This window comes from Torulaspora globosa, chromosome 7, assembly GCF_014133895.1.
Source record: "Torulaspora globosa chromosome 7, complete sequence".
Lineage (NCBI taxonomy): Eukaryota > Fungi > Ascomycota > Saccharomycetes > Saccharomycetales > Saccharomycetaceae > Torulaspora > Torulaspora globosa.
In genome coordinates, this window is record NC_050733.1 from 702,013 (window position 1) to 720,517 (window position 18,505).

The 18,505-nt window shown below is 46.2% G+C and overlaps 8 protein-coding genes across 8 annotated transcripts; 3 read left to right on the plus strand and 5 right to left on the minus strand.

The window, feature by feature from the left end:
* Positions 1-105: 105 nt before the first annotated feature.
* On the plus strand, positions 106-4,437 carry XRN1 (chromatin-binding exonuclease XRN1; the record flags this gene model as incomplete). Its single annotated transcript, XM_037285313.1, has 1 exon — positions 106-4,437. The coding sequence occupies one exon, from the start codon at positions 106-108 to the stop codon at positions 4,435-4,437; it is 4,332 nt and encodes a 1,443-aa protein (XP_037141209.1).
* A 98-nt stretch (positions 4,438-4,535) lies between these two features.
* Positions 4,536-5,369, minus strand: BUD13 (Bud13p; the record flags this gene model as incomplete). The annotated part of the gene is made up of 1 exon (XM_037285314.1): positions 4,536-5,369. One exon carries the CDS (start codon positions 5,367-5,369, stop codon positions 4,536-4,538), a length of 834 nt encoding a protein of 277 aa, XP_037141210.1.
* Positions 5,370-5,593: 224 nt separating this feature from the next.
* On the plus strand, positions 5,594-6,634 carry SAE2 (ssDNA endodeoxyribonuclease SAE2; the record flags this gene model as incomplete). The annotated part of the gene is made up of 1 exon (XM_037285315.1): positions 5,594-6,634. The coding sequence occupies one exon, from the start codon at positions 5,594-5,596 to the stop codon at positions 6,632-6,634; it is 1,041 nt and encodes a 346-aa protein (XP_037141211.1).
* A 67-nt stretch (positions 6,635-6,701) lies between these two features.
* AGC1 (citrin) lies at positions 6,702-9,422 on the minus strand (the record flags this gene model as incomplete). Its single annotated transcript, XM_037285316.1, has 1 exon — positions 6,702-9,422. One exon carries the CDS (start codon positions 9,420-9,422, stop codon positions 6,702-6,704), a length of 2,721 nt encoding a protein of 906 aa, XP_037141212.1.
* Positions 9,423-9,743: 321 nt separating this feature from the next.
* Positions 9,744-12,893, minus strand: SDD4 (Sdd4p; the record flags this gene model as incomplete). Its single annotated transcript, XM_037285317.1, has 1 exon — positions 9,744-12,893. The coding sequence occupies one exon, from the start codon at positions 12,891-12,893 to the stop codon at positions 9,744-9,746; it is 3,150 nt and encodes a 1,049-aa protein (XP_037141213.1).
* A 181-nt stretch (positions 12,894-13,074) lies between these two features.
* On the minus strand, positions 13,075-14,136 carry EAF3 (Eaf3p; the record flags this gene model as incomplete). The annotated part of the gene is made up of 1 exon (XM_037285318.1): positions 13,075-14,136. The coding sequence occupies one exon, from the start codon at positions 14,134-14,136 to the stop codon at positions 13,075-13,077; it is 1,062 nt and encodes a 353-aa protein (XP_037141214.1).
* A 361-nt stretch (positions 14,137-14,497) lies between these two features.
* Positions 14,498-15,979, plus strand: YCK3 (casein kinase YCK3; the record flags this gene model as incomplete). The annotated part of the gene is made up of 1 exon (XM_037285319.1): positions 14,498-15,979. The coding sequence occupies one exon, from the start codon at positions 14,498-14,500 to the stop codon at positions 15,977-15,979; it is 1,482 nt and encodes a 493-aa protein (XP_037141215.1).
* Positions 15,980-16,459: 480 nt separating this feature from the next.
* DSE1 (Dse1p) lies at positions 16,460-18,142 on the minus strand (the record flags this gene model as incomplete). The annotated part of the gene is made up of 1 exon (XM_037285320.1): positions 16,460-18,142. The coding sequence occupies one exon, from the start codon at positions 18,140-18,142 to the stop codon at positions 16,460-16,462; it is 1,683 nt and encodes a 560-aa protein (XP_037141216.1).
* Positions 18,143-18,505: the final 363 nt, after the last annotated feature.

Genomic DNA, 18,505 nt, shown 5'->3' on the forward strand with positions numbered 1-18,505 from the left:
AGTTTTTGGGAGGTGTCAAGGAGACCTTAATATATTGGACAGGTTGTTACCTCGAAGGGACGTGTATTACTTGTATTGTATCATTAGAGAATCTTTTAGTGGATAATGGGTATTCCAAAATTTTTCAGGTACATCTCCGAGAGATGGCCTATGATTCTGCAACTTATCGAGGGAAACCAGATACCCGAGTTTGATAATCTTTATCTGGATATGAATTCGATTCTGCATAGTTGTACACACGGGAACGATGATGACGTGACAAAGAGGATGACCGAAGAGGAGGTGTTTGCCAAGATATTCGCGTACATTGACCATTTGTTCCATACGATAAAGCCAAAGAAAGTGTTTTACATGGCTATCGATGGTGTTGCCCCTCGGGCAAAGATGAACCAACAAAGAGCACGTAGATTTAGGAGTGCAATGGATGCTGAAAAGGCTTTGGAGAAGGCGATCATGAGGGGGGAGGAGATTCCAAAAGGAGAAGCTTTCGATTCCAATGCTATCACGCCCGGGACAGAATTTATGGCCAAACTCACTAAGAATTTACAGTATTTTATTCATGATAAGATAACGAATGACTCGAAATGGCGAGAGATAGATATTATCTTCTCGGGGCATGAAGTGCCCGGTGAAGGTGAGCACAAGATTATGGACTTTATCAGAAATCTCAGGGCGCAGAAAGAGTTTGATTCCAACACGAGGCACTGTATATATGGTTTGGATGCGGATCTTATCATGTTGGGCATGTCCGTTCATGATCCGCATTTTGCATTATTGAGAGAGGAGGTTGTTTTCGGCAGGAGGGGTAGCGTGGCCAAAAGTTTGGAAAGTCAGAACTTTTATCTATTGCACATCTCGCTGTTGAGAGAGTACATGCAGTTGGAATTTCAAGAGATTGCCGATGAATTACAGTTTGAGTATGATTTCGAGCGTATCTTGGACGACTTTATTTTAGTCATGTTTGTCATTGGTAATGACTTCTTACCTAATTTGGCTGATTTGCATTTGAACAAAGGTGCGTTCCCTGTTCTACTACAGACCTTTAAGGAGGCACTTCTTCATTTAGATGGCTACATGAATGAGCACGGTGAGATTAATTTGAAGAGGCTGGGTGTTTGGTTGGAATACCTATCCCAGTTCGAACTAACAAATTTTGAGCAATCTGACATTGACGTCGATTGGTTCAATCAACAGTTGGAAAATATTTCGTTGGAGGGCGAGAAGCAAAGAGCAAGAACAGGTAAAAAACTATTATTGAAGCAACAGAAAAAGATTGTAGGTATCGTAAAACCTTGGGTAATTGACGTGATGTCAAAAAGATATCCCGCAGACCTGCCGGAGGACGATGTCCCAACTTTGAAGCTAGATGATGATCGTATAGAAGAGAACTTGGAATTTTTAAAGGAGTTGGCTTTCCAATTAGGGCTCTTCGTTACTCATTCCAAGTCACAAGATGTTTATTCTTTGAAGATGGATATTGATGCCATTAATCCTGACGAAACCGATGTGCAATTTGAGGAGCGCCAAAAGTCGGTGAGAAAAACCATAAAGAGATACCAACAGGCCATTCTGGTTGAAGACCAAGAGGAACTGGATAACGAAAAAGAAATTTACAATGAGAGATTTATCCAATGGAAGGATAAATATTACAAAACTAAGCTTGGTTTCAGTTACGATGATGCTGAGAAGCTGACCGACCTATGTCAGAACTACGTGGAGGGGCTGCAGTGGGTGCTTTATTACTACTATAGAGGTTGTCCATCGTGGGGCTGGTACTTCCACTATCACTATGCTCCACGTATTTCCGACTTGGCCAAGGGGCTCAACCAGATCATCAAATTTAATAAAGGCAAACCGTTTACTCCATTTCAACAGCTCATGGCTGTCTTACCTGAAAGGTCAAAAAACCTAATTCCAACACCTTTCAGACCACTAATGTTTGATGAAAAATCACCCATTCGTGATTTCTATCCTCGAGAAGTAGAATTAGACAAGAATGGAAAAACTGCAGATTGGGAAGCTGTTGTTCTGCTTTCCTTTGTCGATGAGCAGAGATTAATAGATGCTATGGCGCCATACTTGGGTAAGCTCTCACCAGAGGAGAAGATCAGAAATGGGTGCGGTAAAGATCTAATATACACATTCAATCCACAGGTGGATGTACTATACAAAAGCCCTCTGAGCGGGATGTTTTCGGATATTGAGCACGATCATTGCGTAGAGCGTGAATTCACCCCACCGAATATTGACGAGTCTCAATTTCGCTACGGGTTGCTAGAAGGGGCAAAGGTTGGTTCAAATCTCTTGGCCGGTTTCCCTAGTTTGGAGACGATTCCTTTTAGTGCTGAATTGGCGTACAATGAAACGAGAGTGTTCCAACAGCCATCAAAGCAGCAGTCTATGGTACTTCGTATCGAGAACGTTTTTGAACAAAATAGTTTGACTTTGGACGAATTGAGCAAGAGGTTTATGAACAAAGTCGTTTACACCAGGTGGCCTTTTCTAAGAGAATCTAAATTGGTTAGCATAATTGATGACCACAATGTCTATGAATCGTTAAAACCTGGTAAAACACTTCGTAGGCCAGTCGAGGCCTCCGAAATTAAGCTGTTCAAATCTTTGACAGCCTCTATGATCAAAAACTACTCTCAAGAGAAAGCTGTCTCTCTCGGTAAAGTGAGTGCCATCGTGAAGGTTTTGCCTGTAACCGATTTGGTTAGAACATCAAAAGGTTCCTATGTCAAGACTTTTTCTTCAGAGGCCGAATATTATCCTCTGCAGCTCATGGTAGAATCGGTAGCTAACCAGGATGAACGGTTTGTTGAAAGGGAACCTGTTCCAATTGAAAAAGAATTTCCTCAGGGTTCTCATGTTATATTTTTGGGCGATTACGCGTATGGTGGCGAGACTATCATTGACGGATATAATAGCGGTACCAGGCTCAAGCTGACGGTGAAGAAGAGGGTCTCTCAAGCGGAGCCTACAATAGGCAAGGAAAGAGCAAGAATTGACAGCTCTTTAGTGAAGTATTTCCCTTCATTTATTGTTGCAAAGAAACTGCAGTTACATCCATTATTTTTGTCCAAGATAACGTCAAAATTTTTGATTGCTAATGTTGCAGGAAAGCATGTAAATGTTGGTATCCCAATCAAGTTTGAAGCCCGCCACGAGAAAGTGCTTGGATATGCAAGGAGGAATCCGAAAGGATGGGAGTTCTCCACTTTGGCAATTCAATTGATCGAGGATTACAGAAGAACTTTCCCAGATTTTTTTGAGCGCTTATCCCAGACACATAGCAACATTCCCTCTATTGGTCAATTATATCCGGAGCTTCCCGAAGACAAAGTAAGCCAAATTTTAGACAGCATCGTTACGTGGTTGAAAACAGCGACCGAGAAATTTGTGAAAGTTTCATTAGAAAGCGATTCTTTAACAAAAGTTTCGATGCAAGCAATCGAGGAACATGTTTTAGCGTACTCGGCTCATATGGAGGCCATCGAGAAGAAACAGTTAGCGAAAGTGCCATGTGATGCTATACTAGACCCCAAGACCTCTTTTACTTTGCTTCGGGGACAAAAATTCGACTTGGGTGATCGTGTCGTTTATGTTCAGGATTCTGGTAAGGTACCATTGTTTTCAAAAGGTACCGTGGTTGGTTATACGACCCTAGGATCTAGGCTGTCAGTTCAAGTTTTATTTGACAACGAGCTTGTAGCCGCTAACAACTTTGGAGGTAGATTGAGGACTAACCGTGGCTTAGGTCTCGATGCCTCGTTTTTGCTGAACTTAACCAACAGGCAGTTCATTTATCATTCAAAGGCTTCAAGACAGGCCACCGAGCAGAAAAAGAACGTCAAGACGTCTGCTACTGCACAGAGAGCTAAGACCGTTACCGTCAAGCCTAATCAGGCTCGCGAACTATTGACCCATATAAAAAAGTCCGATAAAGCGGGCTTATCAACGAAGACGGATAATCGCTTGGATAGCCAGCGTCCTGCAACTGCTGCTGGAGAGCGCCCGGTACCCCGAGAGGCCAGTTATGCACCAGGCATTAACGCCGTGTCGGCAAACGCATTGTACAACGTTGTTTTGAATCAATACTCTGGAAATTTTTATCCTCCCAATATGGCTTTCCCACCCCCTCCAGCAGACAGCCAAGGCATGCCATATCACATGCCGCCGGGATACGCTCAGCCTTTCGTTCCTATGCAACCGCCTTATCCAACTGAAATGCGCCCACCAGTGAATGGCGGGCACGTTCCAGTTCCCCATGGTATGTCGAGCAACCATGGGACAGGCGTAAAAACCAGTCGGAGGTCGCAAAACGGAACAAAGATTCATATGAAAGGCCGTGATGATCATAGGGGAGTAAATTCTAAGAGTAATGAGGAGCAGGGCTTAAAGTCGGAGCGCAAAGGTGTGGAAGCCCAGTCATGATACAGTAATGTTCAAAAGTTGTTATTTAGTGCCATTCAGAACCTTATGTATTATACACTGCTCAAGCCGTTAAGCTATCACGCCATCTTGAATTGTTCCTAGTCATCTTCTTGCAAAGTGTACTTTTCCACTTTTTTCTCATTCAGCTCTTGTTGCTTTGCAAACCATTTTCTCTCAAATCCATTAGATCTATCCACGCCGTCCCACCTGCAACCTGGTGCAATTCCAAACCGATTTTCCATGGAGATTTTATCGTAAAGCCTCCTGCCCAGAAACGACACTCTAGTATTCTCTTGGCCAGTCATTTGGTTTGCGAATAAAGTGGCTGGATCGTCAGAGGCCATTTTGTTGTGGCTAGCAACCTGAGGTACTTGGCTCAACGAATTCTCCATCATATATCGCTGGATTTCACCCATATTTAATTCTGCCAGTCTTTTAGCCTCCAGTCGCTCACGGGCATCCTTTTCCTGCGCCTCGCGAGCCACATGCACCTCATAGTCCGTAATCCTATGTCCTCTTTCATCTCTAAACACCGTCGTTTGGTTCACTGTGGTGCCTGCATTCGACTTAGCCACTTGTACATCCTTGATCCGCGTCTGCCCCTCTAGTTGCTCCACGGTCTGCAAGCCAGCGTGTGCACCAGAGGACAGCTTCTTTATCCCCGTATTGCAGGTGCTAGTTCCCTTTTCAGTCACAAGTTCATCTGTATCTAAATTCTTCCACAGTTTCTTGCTTTCCTTCCTGCTGGCGGATTTGAGTGATCTAGCTTCCACCGATTCGCTTTCAAATGGTCTTTCTGGTCCTTCGGTGATAGTTATTGAACCATTAGATGCCTCATAAGTAGCGTTTTCCTTTGTCTTCGTCTTGGTCTTGCCTTTCTTCTTCTTCGAACCGGAACCGTAAGCTTCTTCCAGATAACTATGAAGCGACATCGCCTTAGCTGTGATCCGTGGAGGGTGGCTTCCAGTGATTGCTAGCTTCTGACACTCGCTTTAAGTCGACTTGTCAGTTTGAATCCATCAACAATCACCATCTTTAAGCTGGTGCGGCTGTATCATATAACACCAGCGCGAATCGCGTAACAGCTTGAGATGCCAAGATAAGCCGATGAGCTCAATCCTACAGCAATTGTGACAGCCAAGGTCGCCATAGCTCAATGATACTGAGGTCCAAGCTAGATGTGCTACTGGAATTGGATTTGCTGAGTTTGCTGGCGGTTCAAAGCGACGTTACAAGGTTAATTGAACAGAAAGCTGTTTTATTGGAAGCAGGGAGACGAAATGGCCATATAGCGCAATTGGAGAGCGAAGTTAGTCCGAAGGACATCAGGAGCTTACCTGCAGAAGAAATTGGCTCGGTAACACGCGACGATAGCGATGAGGATGACTTCCTTCTGACGCAATTCGATCAGATTGCGAGAGAGAAGCTTTTGAATAAAGGACCTGGAGCAGGTGAAAGCAAGGAAGCCGATGGGCATGAGGCGTTTTGTAAGAAGCCAGATCTGAGCTCCCCGCTGAAGGGAACACAGAGCTTGCCTGATTCCCTGGGTTCATTGGAAAGCGATCTCCAGATCTTCCCTCCAAAGATGAAAGATGCAGCCAGCTTTGAGATCAATGGCAAGAGTGTGCTACAATCGAGCAATGGCCGGATTCCTGAGTTGTCTCCAGGAAAGCGTCAAAAGATCAAGAAAAGTCGCTTGGATGACACGGTGAGGCCGAAATCGCTTGTCTCGTTCAATTCTAACCCACTAACAAAGAAACCGTGGATCTTGGAAGACTTTAGGCTTAATGAGGATTTGAGTTCGGTAAAGAGAGGCCGCAAAAAGCTCTCAACCATGAAGCTGAACAATTTTTACGAGCAAGGTGGCAGGCCGCCCGACGTTGAGGTCTTGGAGGAAGCTGCTGACCATGGGATCGATAATAGCTGCGAGTTTGAAAACCTCAGACAAAGGTCGAAATCTCCCCCAGGGTTCGGCAGACTGGATTTTCCCAGTACCCAGGAAAGAGTGGATGACAAAAAAAAGTCCCAAGAAATTATACATAGGAAAACGAGGCATAGATTTTTGGCTGCAACTCGTTGTGACATTCCCCAGCAGGAAAGGCAGTATCTGTTTAAAAGTGACTATCTGAACCAGTTGGTGAAGGATGGAACCTTTAAGTGGGATGATAAAAATTTGAAAATATTCTCCAGGAGGTAGAAGGGGTAACTTTTGATCTCCTTGATATTGACCGTATCTGCTATTTACAAAGTGAGTTATTATTCCCTTACTTCTTAGAGGCCTCTATACCTCTGAGATAATCGTGGAACTTACGGTAGGTGGGAAAATCGAACTTCGAAAAATTATTGTCCAGATCGATGAAAACCTTAGCCGCTTGACAGCTCTTGTAGTAGTAGTTCAGATAATTACTACTATACGGATCCACCGTCGGACTAAAGAATTCTGGTTGAAGTGGACCATGCTGATTTGACCTTGGGGCTATGCCCAAGTCGCTAAAAAAAGTCGTAAACGAATTAGTAACGGTCGGGATTTCATCATCTTTGTCAGGTTGCGGCTCTGTACTATCTTCAGGAAGCGGGAACAGCCCTTTAAACAATTCATAAGCCGCCAAAGTGAAACCAAACTGCGGTGAACTTCTCAGAACGCGAGCTCCACCACCTTTAAAGAAGCTTCGAAAACTCTCCTCTTTCATAATCGTTCGGGCGGCATGGAGGATGCCTTTATAGTGAGTTTCTCCTCTTCTGGGGTCAATTTGTAATCTCGTCTTTATGACATCGCACGGTGTGGTTAAATAGGCGGCGGGCATGCCTGCAAGGCCACCAGACAGAAGGAGTTCCCAAGTTTTCAACCTACTTCTTTTGGAATCATTCTGAGGATCGAAATTGAACAGATCGCGCTTGATATGCGCATACGTGGGGAAATAAATGGCGGAAAATGGCACATCTCTCATCAAGCAGGCTAACACACCCTTGTATAGACCAGCAAACCCAAGTCTTTTGACAATACCCACAGCGGTTATTTGAGCTTTGGCTAAATTTTCTGTAGCGTATTCGGACCGAACCTGCAATCTGATTTTGACAACTTCCAGCGGATTGGTGAAGACAACTTGACAGGCTCCCGCAGAAGCCCCTGCCAGGATTTCAGATGGGACAGTCAACTTGTTATTTCTATCAGTCAAAGTCTTCCTCATAAGATCATTGACCGTGAGCTTAATAGCTTTTTCGGGCGCGACTCCCAAAAGCTGAGGTCCCAAACCAGAATATAAACCTTTGATGCCCTCCTTAGAGAATATTTTCAAAAAGCAGTCTATCGAATTCTTGTACTGAGAAGTCGACCTTTGGGCCTGTAGCCTGGTCTTCACCAAATCTATTGGATAAACAGCAGTGGCGCCGATGCAACCTGCTACCGAACCGAGGGTGAAATTGTAAAGAGAGTCAAATATCGGGAAGAAAAAGTAGTTGGTGTACAATGATGCCTCCTGTATCTTGCGCAGTTCTAATTGATGCACTATGTCATTCAAATAGTTCGGATTTAGAATTTTCATGAAGTCTTCCGTTGTCAGATTTGATCCCATTGTGGCTTTATCCGTTTTACTTGAAAATAACTCGAAAAGACCGGTTGATGCCTGTGATAGTTTCTTGGAAGTGGAGTCTTGATCAAAGCTACCAGCTACTTCCTGATAGTTGGTGTTGAAGCGCTCTAGCTGGCGCTCCGATCCACTTATGCCGTGAGCATATTCGTTTTGTATGAAATGCTCGATGCTGGTATCTTGATGGTGTAAGTTAAGCTTCTTCAATTTATTATTCATCTTTGAGTTAGCCACAATTGAGAATAATAAGTTGATCTGTGACGGAGAGAATTCCGTAATATTGTTAACCTTATTGTACTGCGTGTTCAAGACTTCCATAAAGTCCGCCTTGGTGATGACTCTTTCTCTCAAGTCCCGTTCTGTGAAGTCGTTCATTGTAGCGTTCTTTATCAGAGCCTGATTGAGTAAATCAAAGTTCTGGAACAAATAGAAAATGTCCTTGAAGACATTGAATGCAATTGAATTATTGTTTGATTTAATGAGGTTCGTATTGGTAAGATTCAATGAATCGAACACATCGGCTGAAATTCTATGGGAGTAAAACAGCTTCAAGAGATAAACCAGCTGATTTTTGTTCAGAGTCAGACAGTTTTTCACCGGATCGATATGCGATAATCTGTCAAAGCCCACAAAGAGCTTTTCATTTTTCAAATCATTCTGCAAGATGGTAATGAAAGAGTTTAAACTCAAATGCGGTCCATCCTTTACCCCATAAGGGAATGATTCATAAAACTTGAGAAACTTGAATTGGCTCCAATCGAGGAAAAGATTATTCCTCTTGATAAAATCGTCCTCCACGCAGCTATGTAAAAAGCCAATCGTTTCTTTGAACTGATCTACGTTCAAAAGTAACTCGTCGAAACTGAGCGCTTTACTTGCGTAGTTGATTGATTTCGTTCTCATATCGTCGGCTCCAATCAGAGATGACGATAAAAAACCGCCTCTGTAGCGGCCCTCAGATTCGATCCTCTTGGCCTTCAGCCTTGCAACGTCAAACTTCCTGAAAAACTCGTAAAGGATAATTAAATGGAAGTTATCATTCTCCAGAAGATTATTGAAGTGGAACCAGTCGTTTATCGTCAGGTAGCCCTTGTTATTTTCATCCAATGCGAAGAATATACAGCCGAAGGTATGAGAAGGTATTCTATTCAGATCGAAAGAATGATCTGAGAATTTGGAATAAAGTCTTCTCGAGCTTGCAATAAGCTTAATAAAATCATCATGTCTTAAAATCAACTGGCCTCCGTTTTCCTCACGCTGTCGCGGCTCTTCCTTTCCGCCAACAAAACAATATGGGTCCTGTAACCGGCGTTGCTCGTCAGTCAGAACGCTAGCATACTTCTTGAATATTTCAACCTGTTGAAGTTTCTTCTCCCCATATGAATTGTTCTGTTCCATTTCTATATAGCCGGGGTTATTGTTAAGGGTCCCATTCCTGTCAAAAACTCACTATTGAACCTGTCAAATCTCACAGTAAGCTCAATGATCTGATCAGTAGTGTATATGCAGATGATTTAGTCAAGTGGAGGTTCGACTCCAGGCTTCTTAAGCTAATTGTAGTTAGATCAAGTTTAAATGGTGACTGTCAGTTCCCCGGGAAATTTTCGCTATGCATTTTGCATAAGAGAGTAAGAACAATTATATGATATGTGTATTAAGACTTTTGCTTAGTGAGCGCTGATCCAGCGCTTGTACTTGACAATTGTACTGGTAAAATGACTAAACCTTGTACATGCTTTCGCAGATCGGCGCTGCCTTGCCCATTGAACGCTCGAGACAGTTGTCGAATAGCTTGGAAAACTCGCGGCCCAAGTCCCAGTAACTGTTCTCGAAGAGCTGTTTCATAAAGATCATCATTCCACAAAGATTGTTGGTGCCAGGGATGGTCTGTAGTACGAGAGCCTTGCTCAATATGTTGTTGTGGTATGATATAACGTCATCAGAGGAGTCCTCGACATTTAGTAGCCGATACATTCTTGTCAGATAGGCTTCGAAGCTCTCCTTTGGCACATAGCTTTCCTTCGCCCTCTTATTGTACAGGTTCATCGGACTGCTGGAATTCTCTAGGTCTCGCGGACTGCCGTCATTGAGAGCGGGACTAGGTTCTTTGTTGTCCCAAACATGAGCCTCGGGTCCATATAGCGAGAAGTTGTAAGACCATATTAACAGGGCCAGCAATGCCACTGTGTTGGGTCGTGTGATGCAAAAATCAGAGTTGACGTCGTAGGGCTTGGTGATCATTCCTCCGGTTTTTTTGTCGATGAACATTTGAAACATGAATTGGTAGGCGTAAATCATGGCTACTCCACCGCTTCGAGGGTCAGATGCAAACTGGCTGATACGTTTTGAAACCAGGTTATACTCCTCATTCCCAGAGCGGACGTTCATTCTCCAAGGCGCGCCACTGTAAATGTAATAATCATATTGGTATATTCTTAGTATTACCTGAGCCATATGGTATTCAGGTATCTTGCAACCGACGTCTGAATTTATACTAAAAATGTCTGAGGCCATACCGGGGCTTTGGGCGTTTTCTTCTGGGTTGGAACCAACCTGTGAGAAAAACGGGTCTATTAAGCAGTATTTTGTCTCTGTGCAGCTTCCCTGGATCTGATAAAGCCAGTAATCCATAGCAAAGGAGAAAACATCTTGCCACGAGATGTTTTCCTTCTCTTTTCCCAAATTACATTTGATTGTGGTGGCAAACAAATCGCCTTCATTGCTCTCCTGGCACTGGAACATGGTAGAGATGATGCCAGCTAGAAGTATTTTTTTTCCAAAGACACTATTCACCTCCCAGGATTTGAGCTCATAACTTTTTTCTTTCTTACTGGGATCGCTTGCGTTCTGCAGATTCTGAATTATCTCACCCATCAGCTGTTTCAATGTGCAAAGAAATGTTCGACGCTCCTTTTCGAATCCTTGCTCTAGCAACACTTCATAGCTCAGATCATATGATTCCCACACCGAGTCCGAGCAAGGTAGAGTTAACTGAATTTGATTGCAGTTGATAAATAAGTTCAAGTAACCAAATATCGCGGCATGCGTCGTGTCCATATAAAAAGCATAGAAGGCGACTCGTTTCAACATTTCAAAGTCAATCCATCGGCGATAAACTTCTTGAGGATCCTGCAAACCAGTTGGATCCTGTTCGGTTTTCAAAATCAAGGGATGGCCACCAAACGACGGTGTTCTTCTCAGGAGCTGAAGTGTTGTGCCATGGTGTAAATATGATCTCTCATGCAGATATCTGTTAGTGCTAGTTTTTTCATAGCCTTCAAGCAACAGGAGACTTTGAATGATATAGGTCTTGGAAGGTGGTTGAAAGTCCTCATGTGAGAAGATGATCCACCTTAAAGGCGTACAAATGACATCACTTATGGTCTCACGATAATGACCGCTCAAGAAGCTTGCACCAGCCATGATCAGAGCAAGTGTGAGAATGGGAGGCTGTTGGTCAATATGAAACGATGGCTTATGCAGAAGTCCAAGTTGCGGGTGGAAATTACACCAAAAGGAGCGTAACGACATTCTCAAGTCATCCAAAGACACTTCGCGAAGCTCTGGAACTATCTGAATGATCTTCTCGTAGCTCTCGCTTGATAAGTTATACTTTGTAGCTGGATCCGAGTGAAAAAAGGACGGTACCATTTTCATCGAGGAAAGAACTCTCTGTTTGTAGTTTGGGGAGTTAGCGATTCTCTTCTCATTGGACGTCTGTCTTTGTAATTCCGCAATATTTGATTTCTGGACCAGTAAATTATCCTTGACGCTGTTACGGCGTCTATCACTGAGCCGTGGATTGGCTCTAGCCATAAGATCGGAATGAGTCGGGGAGACCGAAGAGGAACTGAAGTTTCCTTCATTCTGCGCTTGATGGTCTTGAGAAGGCACGGCGGTCTCAGATAGTTCTTGCATAAAAGTTTGCAATGGATCATTAGTTAGAAAATCGATGGAGAAAAGGTCCTGCATCTTTGTAAGACTCGCCGAAGTCGCGATTGGCTCCTGGGAACCTTGCAGTGGTCTTGCAGATGGCGAGCCTTCCGGAAAAAGAGGTCCCGGATTTTGATAGAACTGGTTCCCTGTCGGGCTGAAGGGCTGGGTGGCTGAGGACGCGTTTCGCACATTACCAATCGGCAGCGGCTGCTCCGAGGTGCCGCCCGAACTAGTCGGTAGTGGGGAGGAAGTCAAGGAGTTCTTGACGCTGTTAGAACTATAATTGGCCTGTTGACCTGCTGAACCGGCACCGTTCTCGAATAGCCAATTGAAGAACTGGCTGACGTTTTGACTTCCTTCTGAGTTGTTCAAACGGCTGCCGCTTGCAGCTGTGCCATATTCCTGACTGTTCGGTCTCGTCTGACGGCCGTACTGTTGGACTGGATATGCGCCCAATTGGAGTTCTGGAGGCATTGGAACGCCCTCACCAGTCGGCAACGGTCCTGCACTCTGACCTGCAAATCCAATCGACTGCTGAGGCAGTAAAACGGGAGGGGCCGAGCCAGCGGCGCCTGCCGTTCTTGACACAAACTCATCGCCAATGGGAACGGTATTGTTCTGAAGCCTACTCCCCGTCTTTGTATGCCTCTTTACATGCCTCGCAAGCAAATCCTTCCTCACAAACGTCCTATTGCACACTAGCCCTGTGTTAGGAAACACATACGAGCACTTAAAAATCTCTTTTGGCCAATGATTGAGCTTGTGACGGGACAGATGCTCTTGTCTGGTGAACGATTTGTCACACGCAGGATGTGGACACTTGAATCTACCGCCTGACTCACTACTAGACATCTGCTGAACTGAATGGTTGGCTCCATGCCCGTGGACACCGTAGCCCGTCTGATGGCTAGATTCCCTCCCAAGCTCCCCCATTCTCGGCAACGACCTGAGCCTTTTCCCGCTCTTTTGTTTCGACCTTTTACGTTGACACCTTGCAACAAGAGTTTTCTAGTAAAGGGATCTTCTTACCAACGCTTAGGAGCATACCAAACCCAAAGGCCAGCAATCGCTCCGTAAAGAGTTCCAGCCAGTGGCACCTTGTTCGGGTAGATGGCTACATACCTAATGCTACGCCTTCGTACTGGCTCGAAGTATTTATATAGTAGTCCCTGCTGTTCTCGGTGTCGAACAGCTCGTCCATGTTGACGACAAGCCACTCCAGAAGCGACTCCGTCTGCTTGACTATCAGCTGGCAGCCCTGTGCGTCCATCGTGGTCGTTGCCATCAACTCCGGCAGCACGCTCAGCAGCCTCAGCAGATGGATCGGACCGTAGATGTCGCAGAACGCCATGTCCTTGAACTTCTGCTTCTTGAGCACCTCGTCGTACTGCAGCCTCTCCAGCCGGTACAGCAGCAGGATCGGCAGCGATCTCTCGAAATACAGGCGCAGGCCGGCGCAGTACTCCGACAGCTGCGCCTGCGCCGCCGGAGACTCGAGTCTGTTCGCCGCGGCCTCCTCGTAGCTGTCGAGCGTCTGCTGCACCGTCATTGTCGGCGAGGGCAGCTGGCATATCTTCTTATCCTTGGTCACAAACTCCCAGTCGTCGACCAGGAGCGACTTCAGCTTCACCGGGATGTGCAGGATTATCCTTGGAGCTGGCGGCTGCGACGCACCTTCCTGGCGTCCCAAAGCACCGTCGCCACCTCCTGCGGCGGCAGCGCCGCCGCCAGCAACGCCGTTGGCGTTGCCACCCTTCTTGCCCGCACCCTTCCCAGCCTCGGGCCTGCCTCGCCTCGACCCGGCCCCAGACGAGCTCCCGCTCGCCTTCTTCCTGCGCTGCTGCTCCTGCTGCAGCCTCTTGGCGTTCCTGGCTTCCTCCACCAGCGATCTCTTCAACGCAAGGTTCTCCTCGTTGTACTCCAGTATCCTGGCCGGTCCTATCCACTCATCCCACGTAGACTTCCACCCCTGGTAATGTACAAAGTAGCACGCCGCCCCGAGAAGCTCCCCGGGTATCCCGCTAGCTCCCTCGTCGCTCTCCTCCTCCACAACCACCACCTGGCCCTCTCTCAGCACTGACACCTTCTCGCTCTCAGGATCCCACACCCGCAGGATCTTCGCCTCGTAAAGCATCGGCCCATGGTACGCCAAGCATTTCCCGCCGATCTCAAACATCGCCAACCTCCCAACAGTCCCCAATCGCCCTGAAGACCTGCTATTCTACTGGTCTTCAACTGCTAGTTGCCTTATATATAAGTAGCTTTCGTGGTTCGTGATCTTATAGCCCTGGCTCTGAGCCCTATATATGCTTTGTGAGAAAACTTTGACTTATAATGGCTAGAAGAGTGGTTAGAAACGGGGATTGTAGTGAATTGGAGGGCTTAGAGTCGCTGAGAACCGTGATTTTGGTTAGTGTTTGTGGGTTTTGATAGGACCTGCGGAAAATCTGTGAAAGAAGGGACCTCTGAGGTGGTATTGTTGCGTGTTGGGCGAGCGAGGTTTTATCGGGCCGATTGAATACAAATAGAGCTGGGTTATGTCTCAACGCTCGTCTCAGCATATTGTGGGGATACATTATGCGGTAGGAGCCAAGATAGGCGAAGGATCCTTTGGAGTGATCTTTGAAGGGGAGAATATCTTGAACTGCGGTTATAACGGGGCCGACGAGGAGCATGGCGGCGAGCGAGGCGGGTGTGAGCCGGTGGCTATCAAGTTTGAGCCGCGGCGGTCGGACGCTCCGCAGCTGAGAGACGAGTTCCGGGCGTACAGGATTCTGAGTGGGTGTCGGGGCATCCCGCACGCGTACTACTTCGGACAGGAGGGGATGCATAACGTGTTGATCCTGGATCTTCTGGGGCCGTCGCTGGAGGATCTGTTCGAGTGGTGCGGCAGAAAGTTCTCGGTGAAGACGACTTGTCTTGTCGCAAAGCAGATGATCGATCGTGTGAGGACTATACACGAGCACGACCTCATCTATCGCGACATCAAGCCGGACAACTTCCTGATAGCAGAGTACCAGAGAAGCACGGGGGAGCGGCAGCTGACCAAGTCGATCGCGGGGTCTGCAGACGGCGATCCGAACCTGATATACATGGTGGACTTTGGCATGGCAAAGCAGTACCGGGACCCTCGCACGAAACAGCACATTCCGTACCGGGAAAGGAAATCATTGAGCGGCACAGCAAGGTATATGTCTATCAACACGCATTTTGGGCGCGAGCAGTCGCGAAGGGACGATCTAGAGTCTCTGGGACACGTCTTTTTCTACTTCCTAAGAGGTTCATTGCCCTGGCAAGGTTTGAAAGCACCGAATAACAAGCTGAAATATGAAAAAATTGGGCTAACCAAACAGAAGATAAACCCCGACGATCTGCTGACAGAATCGATCCCTCCTCAATTCTCGGCATATTTGAAATATGCGCGATCTTTGAGATTCGACGAAGACCCCGATTACGATTACCTGGTCTCGCTCATGGACGATGTGTTGCGTCTGTTGGGCTTGCAGGACGACGGTCACTACGATTGGATGGACTTGAATAATGGCCAAGGTTGGAACATCAAGGTCAACAAGAGAGCCAACTTACACGGTTATGGGAACGCGGGCCCAAGACATAACGAGAATGCGAACAATGCTACAAGACCCTCGACACATGCAAACGCCAGAGCCAAAGCACAGCCCAACAACCCAAGCTCGGTTAATTTGGCCAAGCAGAAACTGAGACAGTCCAATGCCGGCTTAGGCGTAGTTCCCAACAGTCCCAACACGCTTGTCAAGCATAGAAATTATGACTCGATGGGGAGTCGTGTACTTAAACAGAGCATGGCAGCCAATGGCCCTGGTGGTTATAATGATTTTCGGATGGGCGGTCCAAAAATGGAGGACAAAAATGCAGTGTACTATCGAAGACAGCAATCGCAGCAGGTGCAAGCACAAAATAGTCAAAGATCTCAACTCGACAATGGGGACTCTGAGGAGAATAAGGGCTTTTGTGCCAGGATGTGTTGTTGCTGGTTCTGAAACAGATCGATATTCGCATATCACTTTATGCTAGTTTCTTCATCCCATTACGCGTTGATCGCGGGCGCTGTGCGCAATAATTGGAAAGGAAACTGTCATCAGAGGCCAGCGCATTTATCACTTGGCTTTTCTCGGCCCTGATGGAGAATTCCTCGTCGATCTGCTTTTCGTGGGGTTTGTCTTACTACTAGATCTGCATAAACCATGAAATGTATTATATCGCAGTAAAGTTGCTACATACTGCCTTTGAGTGCGGTCGCATCACAGTGGGAAGCGTTTCGCATTTCTTTCATTATATTCGGATACGCCAGGAGGAGTTCGATACAAGCGCATTCGATATGTTCCTCCCGCATTGCTTTCCTGTGAGAACCGGTACATCAAACAGATAAAATTCATTTTTAACCTTTCCTATATATCGATACATTAAAACGCCGTCCAACCATTCATCGAAAAATCACTTACGCATAACGCACGTATCAATCAGTGATATATTGTAGAGCCACTTAATACAATATCGCTAAGCGAATAAATATTACTGTTTGCTCGACGTTCAGGCTGTTTCTCATAGTGTAGAAGTTCAAGACCGGGTTCTGAGTGTAATGTGTGAGATGAGGAACAATCAGAGTGCATGGACAAAGACGACATATCAATATCATTAGACAAGAAGGTGAAGTCTGATTCTTCAGCTACTCTGTTATCGTTTTCAGCAGCCTCGAGCTGTACAGCAATGGTGTTTTCCTCAAGCGAGGTTTCGGCTGTCTTCTCAGTCGATGCTTGACATCTAACGTCGCAAATGCGGTGCAAACCGAGTTCTCGTGAGCCAAGCGTCAACAGTGAACCATCACTCAAAGTGTCCATGAACACGGAACCCTGCACTTTAACACCGGTCAAATTTGCGCTATGTGTTCCGTTTACCACAATGTTCCCGCACTGGCTAATGTCATGTATGTCTAAATCATTTTCGAGGACTATTGAACTGAAACCCTGTGCCAGTGTTGCCCTCTTCATATTATTCGCGAATTTCATATCCCATGAAATTATGAAACCCTGATCGTCTGCAGTGTAAAGAGTCTTCGATTCTTCATGGTATTTCAGCGATTGAATACACCCTTTCATCGGTAGCATTTCAAATTTGCAGTCACCTGTACTTGACCTTATATCCCAAACTTTGACCGTATCATTGATGCAGTTAGCTAAATGAAACTCGTCGATCCAAACACAGTCATACGAGGCGCTGTTCTGTAAGGATGACCGTGATAAAGAGCTGCTGCTGCAATTATCCGGAATATACAAGCTACCAGAACTCTTTTGGTCAGATCTCAGATCCAATAAAGCGACGCCGCTACCGCCAAACTGCGACCCACACAAGGACAGCAGGTAAGGATTCTTGTTAATGGCAAAGGATTCAACCCCCGCGAAGCTCTGTAAGTATTGAGGAGTCCTTGAGCCGTTGATGTCGTAGATGAACAACGAATCGTTCACCAGCGAAACGAACCCTCGGTCGCTCCAAAATTTCAATTTTCGAACCGGCAATGACTCGAACGATTGCAACCAATTATCAAGTCTGACAGGATTTCGATGGCTTAAAAATTTGCCATGTTTGTATCTCTTGACAATCTTGGCATTACCTTCATCCGTGGACGTTGATATCAAGTTCACGACTCCGTCCTGGTGGCCCGTCAACAGTAGTTGGTCGTGCCCATCGACGTAGTCTGCCGTGAATTGCGGCCGAGGAAGTAACATCGAAGTGAAGATTGGAGTCCCTGGTACAGAGATCGCCTGCAGCTCATGCAAACTGGGTTGTTCATTTGCTTGTCCCTCAATCCTCATGAGTTTCAAGTTATCCCTCGATTCCATATCCGAGATCAGCAAAGCATCGTCGACCACCGAAAGACTTGCTGGGAGAGACGCTGATTTGGTTTCATCGTTGACCCTCCAATACGAGGACTCGAGCTTCTTCGTAGTGTAAAAATCGTTGAAATCGTCAGATACCTTTCTCAACAGCGGAGAACCCAGTCTCGAAGCATCGTTTTGCCACGACCGGGAGTGGCGCCAGCTCATATTCCTCGTATCAGACCCCGCCACTCGCCCACTTCTCTTCTTCACAATAATAGCAGGTTGCCGGAACACGTTCGCTGGCGTATAGTACTTGCTTGACTCCATCTTGCGCTGCTAATGGCCTCAAAACCTGACGAAGAGGCGAAAGAAAGTGCCATCACTTGCCACCCACTCCCGGCATTAAATAAGCGTTCCAATCACCCAGCAAACATCCCTCTCTTTACTCTTCACTTGTTGTTGTTTACTACCAAGCTCTTGCTGGCTTTAGTAAATAAACAATGGTAGCGCCGTGTTACCCCTTCACGTGACCTCTCTTACAGAGTCGCACTAGCTGTAATCCGCTGCAGATTTCCGTTCAAGGTACCAGCCATCTGCTGTCCGTTGCGCTCTCCACTCACACAGCTCCTTAACACCACCGAACCACCGAGCCGCCGAGCCGCCACCCTTCCGCCGAATCAAGGGCTCCTT